Source organism: Spea bombifrons, chromosome 13, assembly GCF_027358695.1.
Source record: "Spea bombifrons isolate aSpeBom1 chromosome 13, aSpeBom1.2.pri, whole genome shotgun sequence".
Classification (NCBI taxonomy): domain Eukaryota; kingdom Metazoa; phylum Chordata; class Amphibia; order Anura; family Pelobatidae; genus Spea; species Spea bombifrons.
The window spans coordinates 23,318,691-23,338,419 of record NC_071099.1 but is presented as its reverse complement, the minus strand read 5'-3'; the positions used below and the strand labels follow the sequence as shown (position 1 = coordinate 23,338,419).

General features: G+C 40.8%; 1 protein-coding gene across 2 annotated transcripts; it reads left to right on the top strand.

The window, feature by feature from the left end:
- The first annotated feature begins 236 nt into the window (after window positions 1-236).
- Window positions 237-12,409, top strand: HLF (HLF transcription factor, PAR bZIP family member). 2 transcript variants are annotated; one of them, XM_053453428.1, is made up of 4 exons: window positions 237-446; window positions 1,952-2,290; window positions 10,643-10,863; window positions 11,739-12,409. In XM_053453428.1, exons 1-4 carry the CDS (start codon window positions 332-334, stop codon window positions 11,952-11,954), a joined length of 891 nt encoding a protein of 296 aa, XP_053309403.1. In that variant the 5' UTR covers window positions 237-331; the 3' UTR covers window positions 11,955-12,409. The 2 variants fall into 2 exon arrangements, with proteins under 2 accessions (XP_053309403.1, XP_053309402.1); XM_053453427.1 differs by having other exon boundaries at window positions 11,736-12,409.
- The last annotated feature ends 7,320 nt before the right edge of the window (window positions 12,410-19,729 follow it).

The following is a 19,729-nucleotide window of genomic DNA, read 5'->3' as shown; positions in this document are numbered from 1 at the left end:
AAATATATAAAAAATAAAATAAAAAAATAATAATAAAAAAAAAAGGTGGTCGGAAACTCCAACCTAAATTTAATGTCTGGGATCGGTATGGGATTGCTGGTAGCTATTGCTGTTGGAGAGGGGAGGCGTGGCCGTGATGTCACGCTCAGCTGGTGCACATGGAGGTGTGGATGATCTCCTCCGCTTGTCTCAGATCTGTGCTTGCAGCAGACAGAGAGGCAGCAGGCAGCGGCAGCTCCGTCCCTCGCAAGCAGCACGGTCCTCTGACACCGACCCGTTCCTAAGTCCTCCCCAGTCGACTCGTCTCCGACGGGCTGCTTTGGAACAAACGATGGAGAAACTGTCCAGGGTTTTACCTCTGAACCCAACTTTCATACCCCCTACCTACGGAGTCCTGAAATCTCTGCTGGAGAACCCTTTGAAATTACCCCTGCACCACGACGATGGTAAGAACGCCTTTCTTAGCTTTTCTGCATCCCGTCAAATATCTACATTTAGCAGGAAAAAAAAAATAATGATTAGGGAATATTTAAGCATTGTGTTTTAATTCCGGGAATATTTATTACATTTTTTTCAGCATTATTATGGTTATTTCCTGATCTCCGCAGCTCTGTGCGATGGGATATTCGGGTTACATTGTATCGTTTATCATATGTGTAATAATATATATAATATATCGCAGGTACGTCTGGAATATAGTTATGGCTGCGTACAATTACTTTGTGTTTTTTTTTTGTTTTTGTTTTTTTTACTGTTTTTGCTGTTTTTGGTAATTTTTTTTATGTCATTGTGCTATTTTGGCTTTTTCCTCCCTGTTTTGGTGCAGGAAGCTATCTGATTGTAAATTATCAAATCTCTAGCTCGCCGCGTGTCCCATTTTCCTATAACAAATAAAATTGCTCGTTAAGCGGTTTATGCTTCGTGACTTTGGCATTAACGTGTTCCATCACACGCGTGATCCCGTGGGCCGCTCGGCCGTATGGAGTCTTCTAAAAATATAGAAAATCTTGCGGAGGGCTTAAGAGTTGCAAACGGAGTTTTTTTGGGTTGGATTTAGGGATGAAAAGATTGCAAACACATGACTTAGTTCAGTAAGCCCCGTAATGAGATTATACTAAGGCTTTCTTCTTTTTTAAGGCAAGCATGAATGCGTCGTTCACAAGGGCCTGGCGTCGCCTGCCGCAGGGTTTCCACTTGGTCTCAATATTCGTTTAACTTGAGATCTTGCTTTATAGTTGCATATATATAACTTAACTATGATCCCCCTAAATAGACGGAACAGCCTCCCAGCAGAGGTGGTAGAGGGTAATGCAGTGAGGGTATTAAACATGCATGGGGTAGGCTTATGGCTCCTGAATCTAAGACGAGACCGGCCACTGATTGGACGTTGGAATAAATTTGACTGCTAAACTTCTTGGGGGGGTCCTGCTAACCGACCGGTTAATTGACTTATCGACTCTGCATAGAGTAAAGGGGCTATTATGTTGCTATGGAAACGGGTTGGTATTAGTATTTATCGTTTAGTTAGTTAGAAGGCTGTAGGACGATCTCGGACTTCGTCAAACTTTTTAAGACTTGACGTCCAAAAAAAAAAAAAAAAAAAAAGTGGTAAGTGATAAAACTGAGAAACCAAAAGAAAAACCCAAGTTTTCTACTTTTTATGCATCGTATAAAAGTTTGCAAACTGTTTAATTTGCTGTTTTTTCAACTGGAAAACCTGCAGGTTGCGATCGTCTTCAGTGATGTGAAAGTCATCAATGCGCTCGTTCTGATGGATTGGAATTATTAATGTTTTAATATAAAAAAAACACTACTTTTTATCGTGTGTCCGGGGGGGGGGTTACCGATGTTTATGTTTCATATTCGGTATAATTTATGATCATCGAGGCCACGTTGGGTTTAATTCCATATTTATATATATTTGAAGATTTATTCCCTGTTTCCTCCGCAGCCTTCTGCAAAGAGAAGGACAAGGAGAAGAAGCTGGAAGATGAAACGATCGGCTCCAATGTCCCCCAATCGGCCTTCTTGGGGCCGACTCTCTGGGACAAGACCCTGCCTTACGATGGAGATACCTTCCAGCTGGAATACATGGACTTAGAAGAGTTCCTCTCTGAAAATGGTATCCCACCAAGTCAATCTTCACACGAACTCAACCACCATCATCAGCCCGGCCTCCAGCAAGCTCCCGTCACCTCGCCCACCGTCATCGACCTGAGCAGCCGGGCGTCCACGTCGGTCCTACCGGGCTTGGTCCCCCATAACTGCATGCACAGCCCAGTGAGACCTGGTAACTATCGTTTACAGTCTATACGTTATAAACACTCAAATAGCCAGTGAGGAACCTTCTTGAGTTCAGGTCTGTAGGACATGCTCCTCTCCAGAACTGTCCACGGTTTAAGGGTCTCCACAAACCGGTAAAGGTTTCTAGTGCAGCTGATCTATCATAGGATAGAATCATTTAATCAATAAGGTCATGCAGTACTCGCTGTGATATCCCTGCTTAGGCACAGGTGAGCTAACCTGGCTAAAGAACTACTTTATTGGGAAGCATTGGGTTAAGATCTCTTCCTTTCCAACTCATCTAATGGCCTCTGGTAACCATGGATAATGGATGATATATACTTGATTCTGCGCCCACACTGCGATGCGCTGGGTGCTGTAGCTGCGCTCTGTCCTTACAGCGATGTCAGTCCTGTGCTTCAAGGCTAATGGGTTTATTTTTAGGGTCCTTTCAAGTGTTTTGGTGGAAAGGGGAAAAGTTTCCTTGGTCCTTGCATCGCTATGACGGCTGGTTCTAGATGTCTCAAAGTCAATCTAGATCTATTTATATTGGCCTAGGGGCTTTTATTTCTGGGGCGTATATCTGATAATGATTCTATTCTTCAGCAGGGCTGGAATGGGAACACCCAAGCACACTTTCACATCCCAAATAGTCTTATTTTCCGCTTAACCCCCCCCCCCAAAAAAATGAATAAGCAAATTTACTTGTTAAGAAGGACATTTTGGAGGAAAGCAGTCGTTTTGCATTTTTCATTCATCCCTACTGTTGGCGCCCCCCCCCGTATCCTGGTGGCTGGAAAATGCAGAATATCAAATACTGGGTTTTTACGTGGTTTTGCGGAATATGTTTTTAATGCAGTCATATGTTGTTTTTTTATAAATAGGGTAATAGATCCTAGAAGCTATGGAAGGTTTAGGGCCTTATTTAGTCGATGCTGCGCTGTTTTATTATTAAAAAAAAACAATAAAATATTCTCCTTGGGGAATAGTAGAAGGTGGTCTGCCGGTGGTCCGCTGGGGGTCTTTGCTGCGTGTTTTGCACAGAGAGCAGTAATGAGCCGGGGACACCGCACGCCGATCGCCCTGTTTACTTTCTGCCGCTTGCATAGAGCGCAGCGCGTGGCTGAAACCTCCTCTCCGCACATTCCATCTCACGTGACGGCGAGGAGATTACCGTGTTCCCTGAGCACGTGGCTCGGGTGCTTGGATCAGCGAGCAAACTGTAATTGGCTTATTGCCACCCCGAGTACAGTAAAACATCAATTAACCCGCGGCGTTCCAGCCGTCTTACAATTCACGTACGGCACTCCTGCTGACTTCAATTCCCACTATCCTCTGTTAACCCCTGGAGCCCCAGTAGATCAGTGTTGGTAGCATCTACTGTCCAACTTCATTTTCGGGCTTATTACACGTTAAGATCTATTGGTACAGAAGGAGAAGGGGGCCCTGTCCTTGTGAGCTTACAATCTATCGAGACGGCTGTTCATCCAATCGAAGACGTGCGGAATAGAGAGCTGAGCGTGAGCTTTAAATGTTTGATAAAAAAAGAGAGAGATTTTTCAATAGAAAAACCTTTTTTTACGCAGTCTGTGTACCTGTCGAGGAGCGTCGGTCCCTTTAAGAAAATTTAGACTTTCGCCTGCTTTCCCTTATTTGTAAGAGGTGTCAAAAAGCAACAATATCAAAATATTTTGCGATATATACCGCCAAAACAAAGGGTCTCTGGGGCTATGATGTCATACTAACCACTATGATGTCATTTTTTTGGTAATAAGGAAAGGCTTATTCTCTGGAGTTTTGTTCTTGACGGAGGATTCACTTTCTCAATTTGAGATCCTTTGCCTTTAACGTTCATTTTTCCTGCCGCTCGTTTCTCGTAAGACTTTTAAATCCGAACCTCATGTTCGTTATTGCGTTACTGGCAGGGGGCGAGATCTTTTTATATTCATCCCTTTAAGGTTGCACGCTCAGTGCCAAAAGCTCTATTTTTGGTTGAAACTGCTCTTTTTGAATATATATATAATTTACTGGCACCCTGAGTCTTTAAAGGAGTTTTAAAAAAGGATTAATTCCGTTTGGAACCTTCATGTAACCGTTTGTTACAAACCCGTTAAGTGGATTCTATGATTCTTAGGGTTCTATACTGGAAAAAGTCTACGTTCTTTGTTTCTTATCTAATCCAATTGGCTAAATAAATGTGATAAGGCTTTATCGTAACGCGCCGAGGTCCCGAAGCCCACGTGGAATCATTCAGAGGTTATGTTTAAAGGGATAAACCAGCCTCGGGAACTTGGCCAAGAGCAGCGGGCAGGGGGTTTAATCCCGAGATGTCATAAAATAACCCGCAACTTGGTCCTGATGGATATCTTTAGAAGGAACCAAAAATGAGACCTCAGGTCAACATCTACTCTGCACGAACAGTAACTTTTATTTATTTATCGCACTGGCCCTTTAAGAGGAAGGACGCCAATGCTCATAAATACTTAATATGGTCAATTTAGGACAAATCGGGTCTTAGCTGGTTATTATTAAATAGCTTTGTTCTCGTCTGAGAAGACTGTACTTTCTGTACAAAACATTGGAGGACCCAGCCGCCCCGGCGTCTTGCCAGGAGTGCTTGATACACGCGGGCGGATTAAAGTCTTTGGCATGCGGCTGGTACACGGAGTGCTGCAGGTATAGGCGTGCGCGCGGAGCGGCCCGGGTCACGTTGAATCACTTGTGCGAAGTATCCCAGTGCCGAGAAGAAAGCTCGGCTGCGACTCTCACCGCTTCCTATGAGTCACGAGAACCTTCCGACCGAGCCACGTTCGGAAAGCACCGAGTGGACAGTCTGTTCCGAGTAACGCCACGTCCGTGTGTTTATTAGTCGTTCCTCGTGATTGGAGTATTAACCCCAGTAGAATGTAGAATGTACTGTTAGCCCTTCTGCAACCCCCCCACCCCCATCAAAGGGATGGCGCTCTACCTGTCGATGAACTACAAGCCCCATGATGCAGATCCGGTCTGAGGATCATGGAAGATGTCGTTAGAAAACACCTGGGGGGGCTGATAAACATTTGGGTCGACTCGCCTTTCTCTGTTGGGTTTCTCTGTCTTTTCTAGTCTATGCCAAGTAAACCCAGAATTGGCACCATGAGCGTGTAAAAGGCAGGGCACTTGGGCCTCCTGATGCCCCCATGCCATTAAAAAAATAATTAAATGGTTTTGTGGGAGGGGCATAGACTGCGGATGGGCAGAATGTAGGCAGGAAAGGGGTGGAGCCTGGTTAGAAACAGGCAGCCCCCTGATTGGGAGTGGGAAGCGCCGCTGCCTACCCCTATTTTATAAAATAGAAACTTTTTTCCTCTTTTAAGGAGAGATCATCGAGTTTATCGCCTACCCGTTTCACAAAAGAATCAGAATGTGTTAGCTGATGAGGTAGTCTAGGCTTTCCTGTTCCCATGGAAACTGGCAAGTTTTTTTTTTACGAAAGATATAATAAGCGGGGTGTGCGAGAAAGAGTTAGAAGGCTCTTCGTTACAGTTTCCTGAATCATCGTCCTCCTAGTTTGCTGAATACGGACTGACGGAACGACTGAAGCGCTTCATCTCGCGTGAGGTTGGCCGAGTACGACCCTCTTGACACGATTCCGTCGAAGATACATTTTCTTTTATCTGGAATCAAACAACCCCCTTTAAAATGTGATTAAACTGTAATTCCTTTATAGCAACTTTTTGTGGTAACGATGCGTGTAATAAAGCAAATAAAAGAAATCTTTAGGGGTGAATTTTCCAAGAGGGCCCCTGGAGGCAAATGGGGCAAGACCACAAGGGTCCTTCCTAGCATTCTTATGGGAAATCCAACCCTCGACTCGTCCCACGAGGTGAAAGTTCCTTCCGCTTGTAAAATTGTTACCCCCTCTTTACGCATCTATCCCGTTACACGTCTTCAGAGCCCTAACCTTCTCCATTTAAGAGAAATGTGGCCAAGAATTAAGTTGCCAGGAATTTGCTTTTGCGCAGACTTCACCCGAATTTAACAGACCTGAGAATGAGCTTAAAGGATCAGACCCGCTAAACGTGGCCTTGGCATTCCTTAAAGTTTATCAGGTTAAGTGGGTTACAAACGGCCCCGGTTCCTAGTAGACATCGTTTGATGGAGCGGAGGACACTCTGACCGCGAGTTGGTCAGGAATTAGAGCGCCGTCTAAAATACCTTGATTAGCATCTTGCGACTGCAGGTCCTGTGAGTCTGACCCTCACCCCAGCCTGATGTGAAGGGGCTGATCCCGGGTTATTTTAATTTGATAAACCTTTTAGATGTCGGAAATGTATCTTCACCACCTAATATAAGCAGACCTGGCGTGGAGCCCACCGTTCTTACGTTGATAGAGAAGGTTTCAAACTGTTTTCGGCGTAAGTTAAGTGAATTTCCTTCCCGTTTTCCCGGAGCAGGGCACGGTATCCGAGACCATATGTTACATTTCATGCCCGTTTCACGATTTAAGTGAATTCGGCTGATTTTTTTTCATTTCTCGTTTGATCTGCCATGTGCTTGACAGATTCTTGGCAGATAACCCCCGGCGAAGACAAAGACAGGACCTTAAAAGGGTTCAAACGCTCCACGCAGAAGAACTATCTTCTGTTTGACCTACGCGGGCGCCGGGCGCCATCTTAAATAAAACTAAAATGAGTCCTCTTTCTATTTCTAGCTCTCTTTCCCAACTTATAAAAGACAACACAGAAAGTAGATTCAATGAAACTATTACTGTAAAAAAACACACATTGTATCTTTTTGTTGTTGATGTCGGTAGAAGGTATTGTTGCCCAAAGTTGGGGCGAAGGCTTCTGTAACGGTGATTCTTTGCCGATATCTCAAACCAGGGCAAGAAAATAATAAGTTTGTTGCTCGTAGGCATCCTGAATCCACAACCAGCATCTTCTTTTTGTTCTCTGACGTTAATCCCATAGAGAGTTGGAAATTCTGAGCACGTGATGAGGTTTCATTGACCCCTTCGGTTGGGTTTAGTTCACCAAAATGATGGTGAAACGCTACACGGGTTACTAACACCCTAAACCGTGGCGCTGATCCGTATCCATTTAAACAATAGGATTTTTCAGAACGGGATACTGGATATTGTATAATCCCCTTTCTCACCCAATTCTATTTATTTTGGAAGATACGGACAGGGGTGAGGTTTCAAGAAATGGCTGGATACGTTTCCTTGTGCCGTGGGAAACCTTAGCATTAAACGCCGGGGGGGGGGGTGCATAAAGCATTGTGTGGCTGGGAGAGGCTTCACAGCGTCTAGTTTGGATTTTGGGGCTGAAAATCTCATTTTTCAGACACCCAGCTATTAATTCTACCAATGATCCCATTGCACTGGTTGAAGGACCATATTGCCCTGGTCTTCCATGTCCCTAACCAAGCCAGAAGATATGGGAGGGTAAGGAGCATGATTCAGGAGCTTTCCCTTCTACTTTGTTCTTTTGGCCATTGCCTAATCCATGGAGAAAGTCATGGCTCCGTAAAAAACCTGTAATATTGGTTTTTGCTCCTGGTTCTTGTTGCAATTTAGGGTCTGGACCTGTCTAGTTTGCCACCACTTTAAGATAATGAAACAAATATGTTCATGGTTACTATGTTACTTTCTCTTCACTTGATTCATAAATGTAACAAAGAGGAGTCTTTCTACTCTTTAAGAAAAGGGTTCCACGATGAAGCCAACACTGAGAAGAAGGCTTCCCATAACCATGCATGGGATAGACATACGGCTCCTGAATCTAAGACGAGACCAACGACTGATTAAGGTCTGAGACTTTACAGCAGGAGAAACGGGAGACTAGACGGGGGCCGAATGGGGCCGATCTACTGGCAGGTTCAGTTTCTATACTCGGGACTGTTTCATAAATCTCGTGAAGCTTGCCAATAGATACACACGAACATATATATATATATATATATATTGGCCACTCGAGTACACGAGACAAGGCGCTCTGCAAACCGATCTCTCGTGGGCGTCTTTGTCACGCAGATTATATATTTGTTTTATCTTTGTAGAGATTCGCGCTCTGAAAAGATTCCATATGTAATACAATCTTCTGCTTCTGGCTGAAAAAAAAGACTATTTATATTTCCTTCCCCAACATGAAAGTCTGTATGTTAAAGGAAATAGAGACTTTCCGCCACGTTTTATAAGCATTATGCTTCACGGGAAATAATAACAGGGTCACGTGTCTTAAAGCCGACCCTTGAGCGCACGAGGATATTATATATCATATTATATATGGGGATCATTTAATGTGTGTGTTGAAGGAGAGATAACCGTTCTCTGGTTAATTAGTTGGAAACATCATCTTATCGCTAGTTAAAGAGAAATAAATATTTAGTTGGGAATCAGATGTTGGGATCGTGTGTGTGTTTAATAAGCGTAGGTAGGAACAATTCGGAAACACCTTATCTGTCCATACAATGGAACTTCACCTTAAAAAAATAATATATAAATCATTATTTAAAAAATAAAAGCTTAAGAAATCTTTATTTTAATTTTTTTGGTAAACGTGTTCTTAAAATGTAATTTTGTTTGTTATACCGTTAATTATTTTTATAGAAAATGATGGAAACCCAGTTATTAGAGAGGATTATAAGGTGAGTTTAGGACTGTGAACTGGTTTAAGCAGACGATCCCAGAATAATTGGACGGCTTCCAGGGAGGAAGATTTGAAAAACGCGTTAATAAAGCAGGCGTTTCTTTAACGAGGGAATCTAAGAAATAATAATAATAAAAAAAATGGACCCTTCACCCGCACCCTGTATAGATAAATGCAGTTTTATTTTATTTTTTTTATTTTTATTTTTTTCCTCTGATCTGTGACATATCCTGGTTTAAAAGCTTTGGATTGGAGGAAAGTTACGGAGAGCCCAGAGATGACACTCGTAATTAATGCAATTAATTAATATAATTATTTAAAGGGACCCCCAGCCACCATCTACACAATGATTGTTCCCTTTAAACATTTCTGAGATGCCCCCCTTTAAAAATACATAGGAGGGTCTGCAGAACCCCCCCATATGCATTTGCCTCTTTCCCCAGCTTTATTGCAAAGACAGCCACTGATTGGCTACTTTAAGAAGCCAATCGGTGGAAGGGGGCATTATTTGTTGATGAGGCTGCACTCTTGTTTCTGATGACATCATGAGACATGATCTTTTTGTCGTAGCCCAAAATGTTTAACCTTCGTTCTTAGGAAGGAATATAAACACAAAGCATCAAAAATGTTTTTTTTTTACCCACTAAATGCATCGCGTTCATCATTACAGACTGGAACACCGGGATGCTCTCAAAGTTTTAAATGGTCTGATCGCTATAGCAACCAATGGAATTTTCCCTGCTGATTGGGTTACTCCATTGGTTGCTGTGGGGGGGTAAGACCACTTCTTAATCTTTGCACGCGTCACTTTTCAAAAAGAATACTTAACCCTTTGTTTAAAAGTAACCTGGGGTTGAAATAATTTTAAATAAATATATGTATGTAGAGAGAGACGGATAAGAGGTCATGTGATTTCATCAAAAGCTATTTTTGCAACTGGCAAATTTCGGCGTCGCGCCAATCAGACACTTGGACGACTCTTTAATCAGGCTGCTTTCTGTACCCTTTCTTGGTTTGATTGCCGCGTGCAGAATAAAAGCTTTTAATCAGGCTTTTCCGCTATTTAATGACATTTCAGGCGAACGTGAAGGCGGCGTAGCAGGTCACCTGCGCCCTCTGCTGGCCGTGAGCTGCATTACCGGTTTTACCCATTTTCCGGAATTATTACTTACCAATGGTTGGTTTATATATCATCGTATTCCACATCACTTCTAAACATCTCTAGTGTTTCTAAAGCTAGAGAACTAAGTGCGATACTTTAGATTCTCATAGAACTGAAGACTGAGTTACATCTTCCTAGTGATCAATCAAGTGATATCGCTACCTCTCTATATCCTACATGCTCTAAATCAGATCCAGATTGTCCATTAGGCACACGAGACACGCGTGTAGCGGTCCCCGAGCTCCGCTATTACAGCTTACCTTACAGCTCCACTCACCTGACACGTAATTAATGTGAGGGGGTCTGGATCCGGCACTCATTAGTGAGATCTTACTCACCATAACCAGATTAGTGTAGGCACAACGGCCAGTGATCCATAACTCTCTATCCTCGCATAGACCTGCTCCGGATTATTAAACGCTGTGTTCTAGATTACTCCTACCCAAAGTTCCACAAAATAAGCGATGGTTTCTCCCAAAGTGCCTCGAGCTCAGCTGAGCGGCGTGATCCATTCCCGGTGGATTATTATAGGCGATAATCTAAATGTATTTTGTTCCTTTTTCAGGTCAGATGTTGCCTTCGAATCGTAACACACCGAGCCCTATTGACCCGGAGTCCATCCAGGTGTCCGTGGGCTATGATCCTGACCCGGCCGACCTCGCTCTCTCCAGCATCCCGGGTCAGGAGATGTTTGACCCACGGAAGCGCAAGTTTTCGGAGGAAGAGCTAAAACCCCAGCCCATGATAAAGAAAGCTCGCAAGATCTTCATTCCGGATGATCTGAAGGTAATTGGGAAACGGTACTCCAGGCACATAGCGGTGCTGACAAATACGTATATAACGACCCCGGGGGTTAAATTAATCCAAGAATACTTTAAGGGACCCCTCCTATGGCTTAATGGCAGAATGCCAGTCCTGTGTAATACAGCGACCATGGGAACCTTCTACACATTGAGCCCCCGCGACATAAAGGGTACGTCGCTGACATCTCTGTTATTCAAATGTAACAATACTCTAAAAACGTTGAGGCAGAGTCTCACGGGGTATATTACGGGCTAGAAAACCACAGGGAAGATGCTTTATTTTTTTACTTGGATGTTGGCAATTAAATCAGGCGCGGTGGTCCCTTATCACGTTGCGTAATCCGGGCTCGCTGCTCCATTACAGACGGCTGATTGGCTGTTTTGGTTCTATGGAACCGGTAAGAAGATTAAGGCAGCTTCTGATTAGCACGTGACCGCGGCTCGTGAACCAGGACAGGATTAAAGGATTTCCAGTAGCAATTTGTTAAAATAAGGATGGATATGGGCTCAGGTGACTCTTTAATGAATTGCTCGAAAAGCTGATTTTGTGGCGAGTTAACTAGATGGGGAAAAAAAGTAGAGATTACATTTTATGTCGGATGTTTTGTTACCCGATTCAATGGAAATTGTGCGTTATTAAATGTAGACGTTTTCTGACGGTCGTTCATTCGGTCGCTTATTTAATATACAAAGTTACACGGAAAGTCGAGTTTCCAAGACCTACGGTTTAGTGAATGGGTTTGATTGTAAAATACTTGGTTTTTGGGCTATATTGAGTGTTTTTTTTCGATGTTTTAAGCCATCCTCTCTTCTGAAATCTAACGTCCTGTTCCCTCTTGCCTTCGAACAAATGAGCAGGATGAAAAATACTGGGCAAGGCGCAAAAAGAACAACATGGCCGCCAAGAGGTCAAGAGATGCCCGGAGACTGAAGGAGAACCAGATCGCCATCCGAGCCTCGTTCCTGGAGAAGGAGAACTCCGCCTTACGGCTGGAGGTAGCCGACCTGCGGAAGGAGCTCGGGAAATGCAAGAATGTGTTGGCGAAGTACGAGGCCAGGCACGGCCCGCTGTGAGCTCCATGTTTGCAACGAAGACGCATGGACACCTTCATCCCTGCCTGGTAGCACTAAACACAAACCGACCAGATTCTGTCATCGGCACTTTACTGGAAGCAGAAACAGACTATTTTTATTATTATATTTTTTGTTTCTCTGTTGTTAAGCGCTTCATACGGATGGCACTCCTTCTGTACCCGGACTACGGACAAAAGTAAACGAGAAAACTGCTGTACCAAATGCTGTACCTGACGCGGTATCCGATTAGATGGGGAAAAAAAAACATCTTGGACGTCTAACAATCGGATTTACGCGCAGGTTACCCGCCGCCGTAAGTGAAGCGCGTCCAACTCCTTCAAACGACACGACGGGTCTCACGGACTACAAGAAAGCTTTATGGGGTATTTTTCCCGCGTTCAGATCTCTCTCTGTCTCCAAACTATCCTTGGACTCAAAAACTTATAAAAAAAAAATATATATATAAATTTTTAAGGAAAAAAAAAGAATTTTGCTAAAAAGGCTTTTCACGGACATTTAAATGTAAAGTGTCGACGTGTTCATGTGTAGTATGTCTCTTGTAACTGTTTTAAGGTTTGTCGCTTGTATATTTGCACAGCTAAACACTGGGTTATTGGGGGAGGGGGTGAGCGTGACAACTGCTGACATCATTGGCCAACTGAGCGTCCTTTGGTCCTACAGCTTTCATGATTTGTTGTCACGGCCAATAGTTGGCCAATGAGATCCTAGAATGTGTTGAAGTTGGCTGAGAATGTCAGAATGTATCGTTCTACAACAACTGGAATGCTTGATGTGGTCCTTTTGTGGGTTTAGGATGCTCTGACCACCGTACAGCCGCCATCTTTTCTTTGGTCTCCTCATTGGACAGAAAAATGATCTGTAGGAGTCTGTATGAAGCAATAAACCTCTTCGCTATACCACGAATATGCTGCTCACGTGAAATTAAGACGCATTAACTGATGCCTTGAATAAAACCCAAAACCCCAATCTGATCGCCATAGTACCAGGGTCCGCAGCATTAAAGAGTTTGTAACTGTAACACGAAGACTTCAAGAATCCTAGAATGTATTCATTTTTTAATATGGAATTCTGGTCCATAAGGTTAAGTTCTGTTCCAGTTTACCCCAATATTTGGTAAATCTCTCCATCCAAGACATGGCATGTATGTGTAATACCTTAAGCTGATCCGTCGTTCCTGGACTGTTAAGAATTCTGAATGATAAAATATATTATCCCTGGATAACTTATTTTAATAAAATAATTTTATCAACATATTTTAATAAAGCTGAGGAAATATTTTATATTTTGTAGGAAGCGACTCATTTATGGAAAGAATTTTAAAGATAACCTCACTTCAGGATAATTCACCCCAAAACAAAGGTAATTTGGAAATAAAAGGGCGTCATTTGCTAAAATGTCGTCGATGTATCGCCACTGAATATTACCAAAATTTTGATAAACACTCTTCTGGAGTGGAAAATAGAAAAAGTCTCTTATTTGCCATCTCAATTTTACCTACGTTCAAAATACTGCCAGTTTCTAAAAAATAATATTTTAACGCCTAAAAATTTTAGTATTTACTACGCTGTCTTTACCTAATAGGAGCAGAAGCCTAAATAACGGGAGAATCGGTAATCTACTGTTAACCAAACTTAATTTCAAACCTTAATTTCACAATTTTCTGTAATATATAATTTTTTTTTTTTACTTTCTTTAAGAGATGTTTGTCCTAATGGTTTTTAGATAAAATATATTTTTTATTTTAAATCTGGTGGCCGTGGAATGGAATTTATTTATTGTAAAGCAAGCTGAAAACTTTTCACAAAATATAGATTTTTATTATGTGCAGAGGAAGTAAATATTTTGATTTGCATATAAAATGTATGCAAATATATCGTCAATATATTATCTATACCATAGATATATGTGGCATACGGGCCCTGCATGGCCACTGGCCAACAGCACGCCCCATACTCGCCTATCTATGCTTCTGTTTATAACAAACTACTTTAAGGAACACGATTTAGCGAACCTGCCCCATCTTCCGTACTGCCTACTGTAGCAGGAGGAAGTTGATATGTCACTTCCTGTTCAATTTGTGGAATTCAGCTTGCTTTGTGACCGAATGAATGTCAAACAGAATATATTGTTGTGCAGAAGGCAACTGTTTCGTTGTATATACATCTGATTTAAATGTGGAATAGACCTTTGAAAGATATATATTATGAGTGTATATTATAATTATTCATATTATATGTTTTCATCATTTTGCACCTCATTTTTTACGTCATACTTTCTTGTGTTTAAAAAGTTTGTTCTGTTGCGGAGAAAGAAAAGGGTGATCGATAGTGTATGGATTTATGTGTATGTTACATATAGATAGTTATCTATACCCAACTATAAATGTATATAGAGGAAGAAAAATCTCACTTATTTTATGGACATAATGAATCTAAGATCTACTATAAATTTATTTTTAGGAAATTTAGGTAAATTTCCTGATGTTTCATAGGATTATCGGAAAATACGCAATATTTTACGGTTTCAATTGCGAATCTTGAAATAAAGGCGTTTTCAGATTCTATAAGCATTGCAAAGTTCACTAGAACGTGATTGCTTATTTTACATTTTGGAGTAAAATGCATTAAATAATGAACAATTTCCCTGAAATACACAGCTGATCGTTTTAAAGTGTTTAATCAAACATTTTAAGTTTACAAAATCACACAAAAATAATTACCTTTTTATATTAGACAACGGTCATATATTTGGTAATTGAAGCTATGAAACGAATTATATAAAAATTATTATATATATATTTATGTTTATATAAATATACACGTATACATACCTATGAATTTATATATTTAAATACATTTATATAAATTCATGAGCCAAGAAGATAAAAAATGGTAAATAACAATACTCTATTTTTCTATTTACAGCAGCCCATTGGTGATTACGCAGGGAATTTACTGTATCCGCGCGCGTTATGTATCCGTGTACATAGCATTAACAATCATAAAATATTTCATAACAATGCAACCTAAAAAAAAAATATTCAAAGATTTAAAGAAAAAAATATGAAAGCTACATTTCTGATGACATCAAGCTTTGTATTTTTTTTTTATTTTATGATGGCGCTAAATGATTTCACGCTTATTATATATAGTTATATTATGCCAATAACTCTGCTTATTGTCAAGGAATGGGTTTGGCATTGGGTCGGCATCACTCGTTCCCTTTGTTTTATTTGTAATGTTTAATAAAATGTTAAAAGTTTCTGTTACTGAGATGTTTTTTCCTTCTTTGAGTGTTTTTTGTAAAAAAAAAATATTTGCTGTACTAGTTTTGTTTTGTGTGGTTTGCGGTTTTGTTGCAGTTCTGTTTTCTACCACTAGATGTCACTCAAATGCCTTGAATGGAAAATTCCGTCGCCGGTCGGCAGTGATGCATTTTATTTGGGCAGCAAAGAAAAAAGATACATAAGTTTTCAGAACCTCAGATGTTTCCTTTTTTTTCAGATGGAATTCCGTTCCTCCGAGTTCCTGATAACTTGGGTCTTCTGCTGTGTTGGCCCTAGTAAAATATATCAACTTTGACCAAAGACTCTGCTTTCTCATGGGCTAGCACAGCAATATCCATTATTCTTTTTAAAATACTAAACTATATGGGTGTAAAAAAAAAATAATCTGATCTCTTAAAAAGATTTTGCCAAAATTCGATTTGCGTGATAATTTTCTGATTTATCCCTAGGAGGTCATGCAACTGCCGACTGTGTCCAAAACGCGCTGTCGGGTCCTCGCCGGCAGGTAAGTAAACGGAGGGGAATGAAAGATTGGCTTAATGCTATTCTTAAGAGGGACATTGGAGTGAAAATAATATTTGTTGTGTATAGCTTCCATTGAGAAGATATGATGTAAGACCAGGTTCTAGCACCTTGCTAAGCGCCTTCGGGTTGTCGGCTGTGTAGATCTGATGACGATTTTGTTTCTTTTACAGGAATTTTATCTTTAAAGCGGAACAGAATGCCTGCAAAAGGTTTGAGTCCGAGATCCGCAGAAACATTTGATAAAAAAAAAAATTGCAAAAATGCTGAGGCAGCACTAATAGGTAACCTGCTGATCGGCTTCTATAAATATACATTCCGTATCTTATCTCCGCCAGAAATACAACACTGTAACAAGCTCGCGAATGCAAACACTCTTCTCGTCATGTCTGGAGAAGAGCTGGAAAATCCCCCCGGATCCAAAGAGTTTTTCCATCCCATTCATCCTAATTTTGCTCATTTCTAGTACTAATGAATCCCAAATAATGTTGGTTTCCCAAATAATCACAATATGGCTCCCATCACAAAAATGTACTTGTGGTGCAAATGAAATAAAATCCTAGAGATCTAATCCGAGTTAAATTTTATCTACCCCTTATTTTTGATTAATATTTTAAGTCCCCCCCCCCAATATTTTTATGGGTGCCCTACCTCTAATGGACCGATAATCAAAGCATCCCAGCTCTTCTGTATGACAAGGCTGGCCGAGCGGACAACATTTTAATTTGTTCTTCCTATTCGCATTTGTTTTTGACCTTAAAACAACATTGTTATAACAACAACAAGAAAACGCCATGTATTTTTTTTTATTACTTTTTTTTTATTATTTGTACACTGAAAATGTATGAGAATGAAAAACAAACACAAAAAAAAAAAAAGGTTTACAGAAAAGTGGAAAAAGTTTAATCTCAAACCATTTTTAGTTAATACTTAAAGACAATCCACAAATGTCCAAAACGCAAAGTACAGTGAGCAGCTACGTGTTTAGTGGTTAAGGTACACAATCTCGTACAAAAGGGGAGCGGACAAACTGGAAAGAGGCGTACAAAATTTGAGCTACAAATGCGTTGCTCCCGTTAACACGACATACAAAACGCTCGCACACAGAAGTGCGGCAGGCAAATTGTCCGCAATCCATTTTAATAACAGATTTAAATTTAAATTCAATTTGTATTTTATTAAAAAAAATCATTTGGACACAAACATTCGTTTAGTTTTTGTATTAAGCGAATATCTAGAAATAGACTTGTTTTGTTGATGTAAAAAGTGCCCTAAATAATCAAATCCGTGATTTTTATTTCAATTTACCTTTCCAGAAGTCGTGTGTTTTAGGAATTTTTTGGGGGATTGTATTGTTGGAAGGTAATTCTGGAATTTGGAATTCAAGTTGTTTTCTAGAAAACATTTCCTCTGACGTTCACGTTCTTTAATAATCAATGTCTGCGATATCTTTAATTAGTCATTAATAATAATTTTGGCCCAAAAAAATGTGGATTCTGCGTCTGTATCGTCCACTCAGAGGGAAAGTCAGTTTTAGTTGAGTTCCCGTTGACGTCAACAAATATTGAATTCAGTTGAGCTCTACTAAACTGTGAATTTGCCAAATGTATTGTAATTTTGCCCGATTTTTACCCAAATTGCTCTACATTTTTTTTAATCTACGTAACTTGGCAGCCTACATCTAGTCATTGTTTGACTCGCTAAACGTGGAACTTTTATCAACAAGAGACAGAGACATTGTAATTATGGACAGATACACGTAGCCCTACAAAGTCAATAAAAAGACAAAAAACTGGCACTTTTGTTACAAATACTGGATAATACATTTAGAGGTAGAGATCGAAAGAAAACAAAAACATTCGTGGTAGATTCCGACCTAAACAGATGAGAATATCTACGTGGAAATTGATACTTTAATGTAATACATTTTTGGAGGGCCCTACAATCTGCAAATAATAATAAGTCATTAACCGTTTCCAGGACTAGAACTTTTTCACATTTCATATATTTATTTCCCCCCTGATGACCGCATACATAAAATAAGAACTGAGAAGCCAAAAGGTCCACCTAGTGGTGGTGGTGGGGGGGTTGGTTTTTTAGTTGGGTTAAAAGTAAAGTAGCGCTTTTGTTTCTTATCAGAATGTTCGTATCACTGCAAATTACCAACAAATTGCTTTGGTTAATTTTTTTTTCGATACTAAAGGTAAGCGAGAATATAAAAAAATACCTCTAGGGCAGGGCTGTCCTACTGGATGTCCGTGGCAGGGCCGTTTTAAATAGTCCCTAGCTTAGGACAGAGAGAACACGTTCTACAAGAAGGATCACAGCCATGGTTCATTAGGCCTGGTCCAAAATAAGGAGAAGATAAAATCATCGTTCTCCTTGGTTGGAGGAACGGGGACTTGGACCTACCCAACGAAATCAAATCGCATGGAAGGGGTTCCTCAACCAACACGGGAGGATCACCCAAGATTATTCAATATCTAGCCATGTTCAACACAGGGATCTCCATAAAAACTGGACCATTGGTGGTCCTCAAGGACAGGTGTAAGGACCAGAGTAGGTATGAACTACAATGAACATTTTAAATTCACACCATTCCATTGACCTTATTTCAGGTTTTTTCTTTTCTATTTGATGTTGCGAAGCCCTCTTTTTTTTTTATAGCTACAGTATCTCTTCGGAAAGCGTCCTGCGAAACGTTGTTAGAGTCGACAAACAAACCGTAGGCTGAATCTATAATAAGAACGGAGTCCTGGAGGGAGGACGCAGGAGCACAAATAACTACGACAACAAGGGAAAGACTTCAAGACAAGGCATCGTGTCGTGAAAACAAAAATAAACGGACATCTTAATATAAGACACTCGCAAGACGTCTCAAGACATTCATGCCCACGGGCGCCAACGCGCCATCTTCCAGCACTAAACCTTCCACGGAGCATCTTTCTCTCAAAGACAATGCTTTAGCCGACGCTCAACTATTCCGGCACGAAACATGCAAAGCACCTCCTGCTACATCACATGACATCGCCCACTCGCTTTATCGTTTTGCCCCCCCCCCCACCGATGGGAGAGAGAGGACCTCTCGGTTTTATGTAAAGGAGATAAAATGCAGTTTATCTAGTGAAGAATTTAAATGTAATCACTGACGTCGAGATGAGATGTTACAGGCCAAGTTCCTTATCAGTTCTCAACAGTTTTTGGCCTCTTTACTAAAAAAAAAAAAAAATTTAAAATATTTAAAAAATAATATAAATATATATATTTTTTATCAGCCTCATGGACGCCGTACACAGGTTACAACTCATCTGTCAAAACTGCTTGGTCACAAAAAAATACTCATTTACATTATACCAGCACCACATACCGTACTTTATCAACATTATGTTAACAGCAACTTGAAAGACCGTTCCTATTAATACCGGGCACGACGAGCGGGGGTCCTGAAGACCCCTCCGGGTACTCCTTAAAGGACTTAAAAGCGAGAAGAGGTTCCTGCATGAATCGAGATACAAATAAAGGCTCAGACAAGTTCTCAAGATCACCTGTTTTCAAGCAGGGATGGTATTCTAAGTCCACTTAGGAGATCCCAGAGGCGCTGCTGCTTCTGAACCCACCAAAAGCAAATCTTTCTTAGCTCATAATTTCAATGGTAAAGTAGAAATACACATTTCTGCTATCACGAATGGATTATTTTTTGGGTTTATTTTAGATCGTTTTTAAGCACCGCCGACTTCTAGATCATTTTTAGACGCACGAGACCGATGGGTTTTTTTCAGCTTAGCGTAGGCAGTAAACGCGTTGCAGCCCGACGAGCCATGTGTGCGGCTTTTTGGAATGTATATAAATCCTGGTTTTTATTTTAAGTGCCTATATAAACAGAGGGGAGAGAAAAATACCCTCTTTTTTTTCCCCCATAACCACTGGCGTGTTTGAAAATACGGTA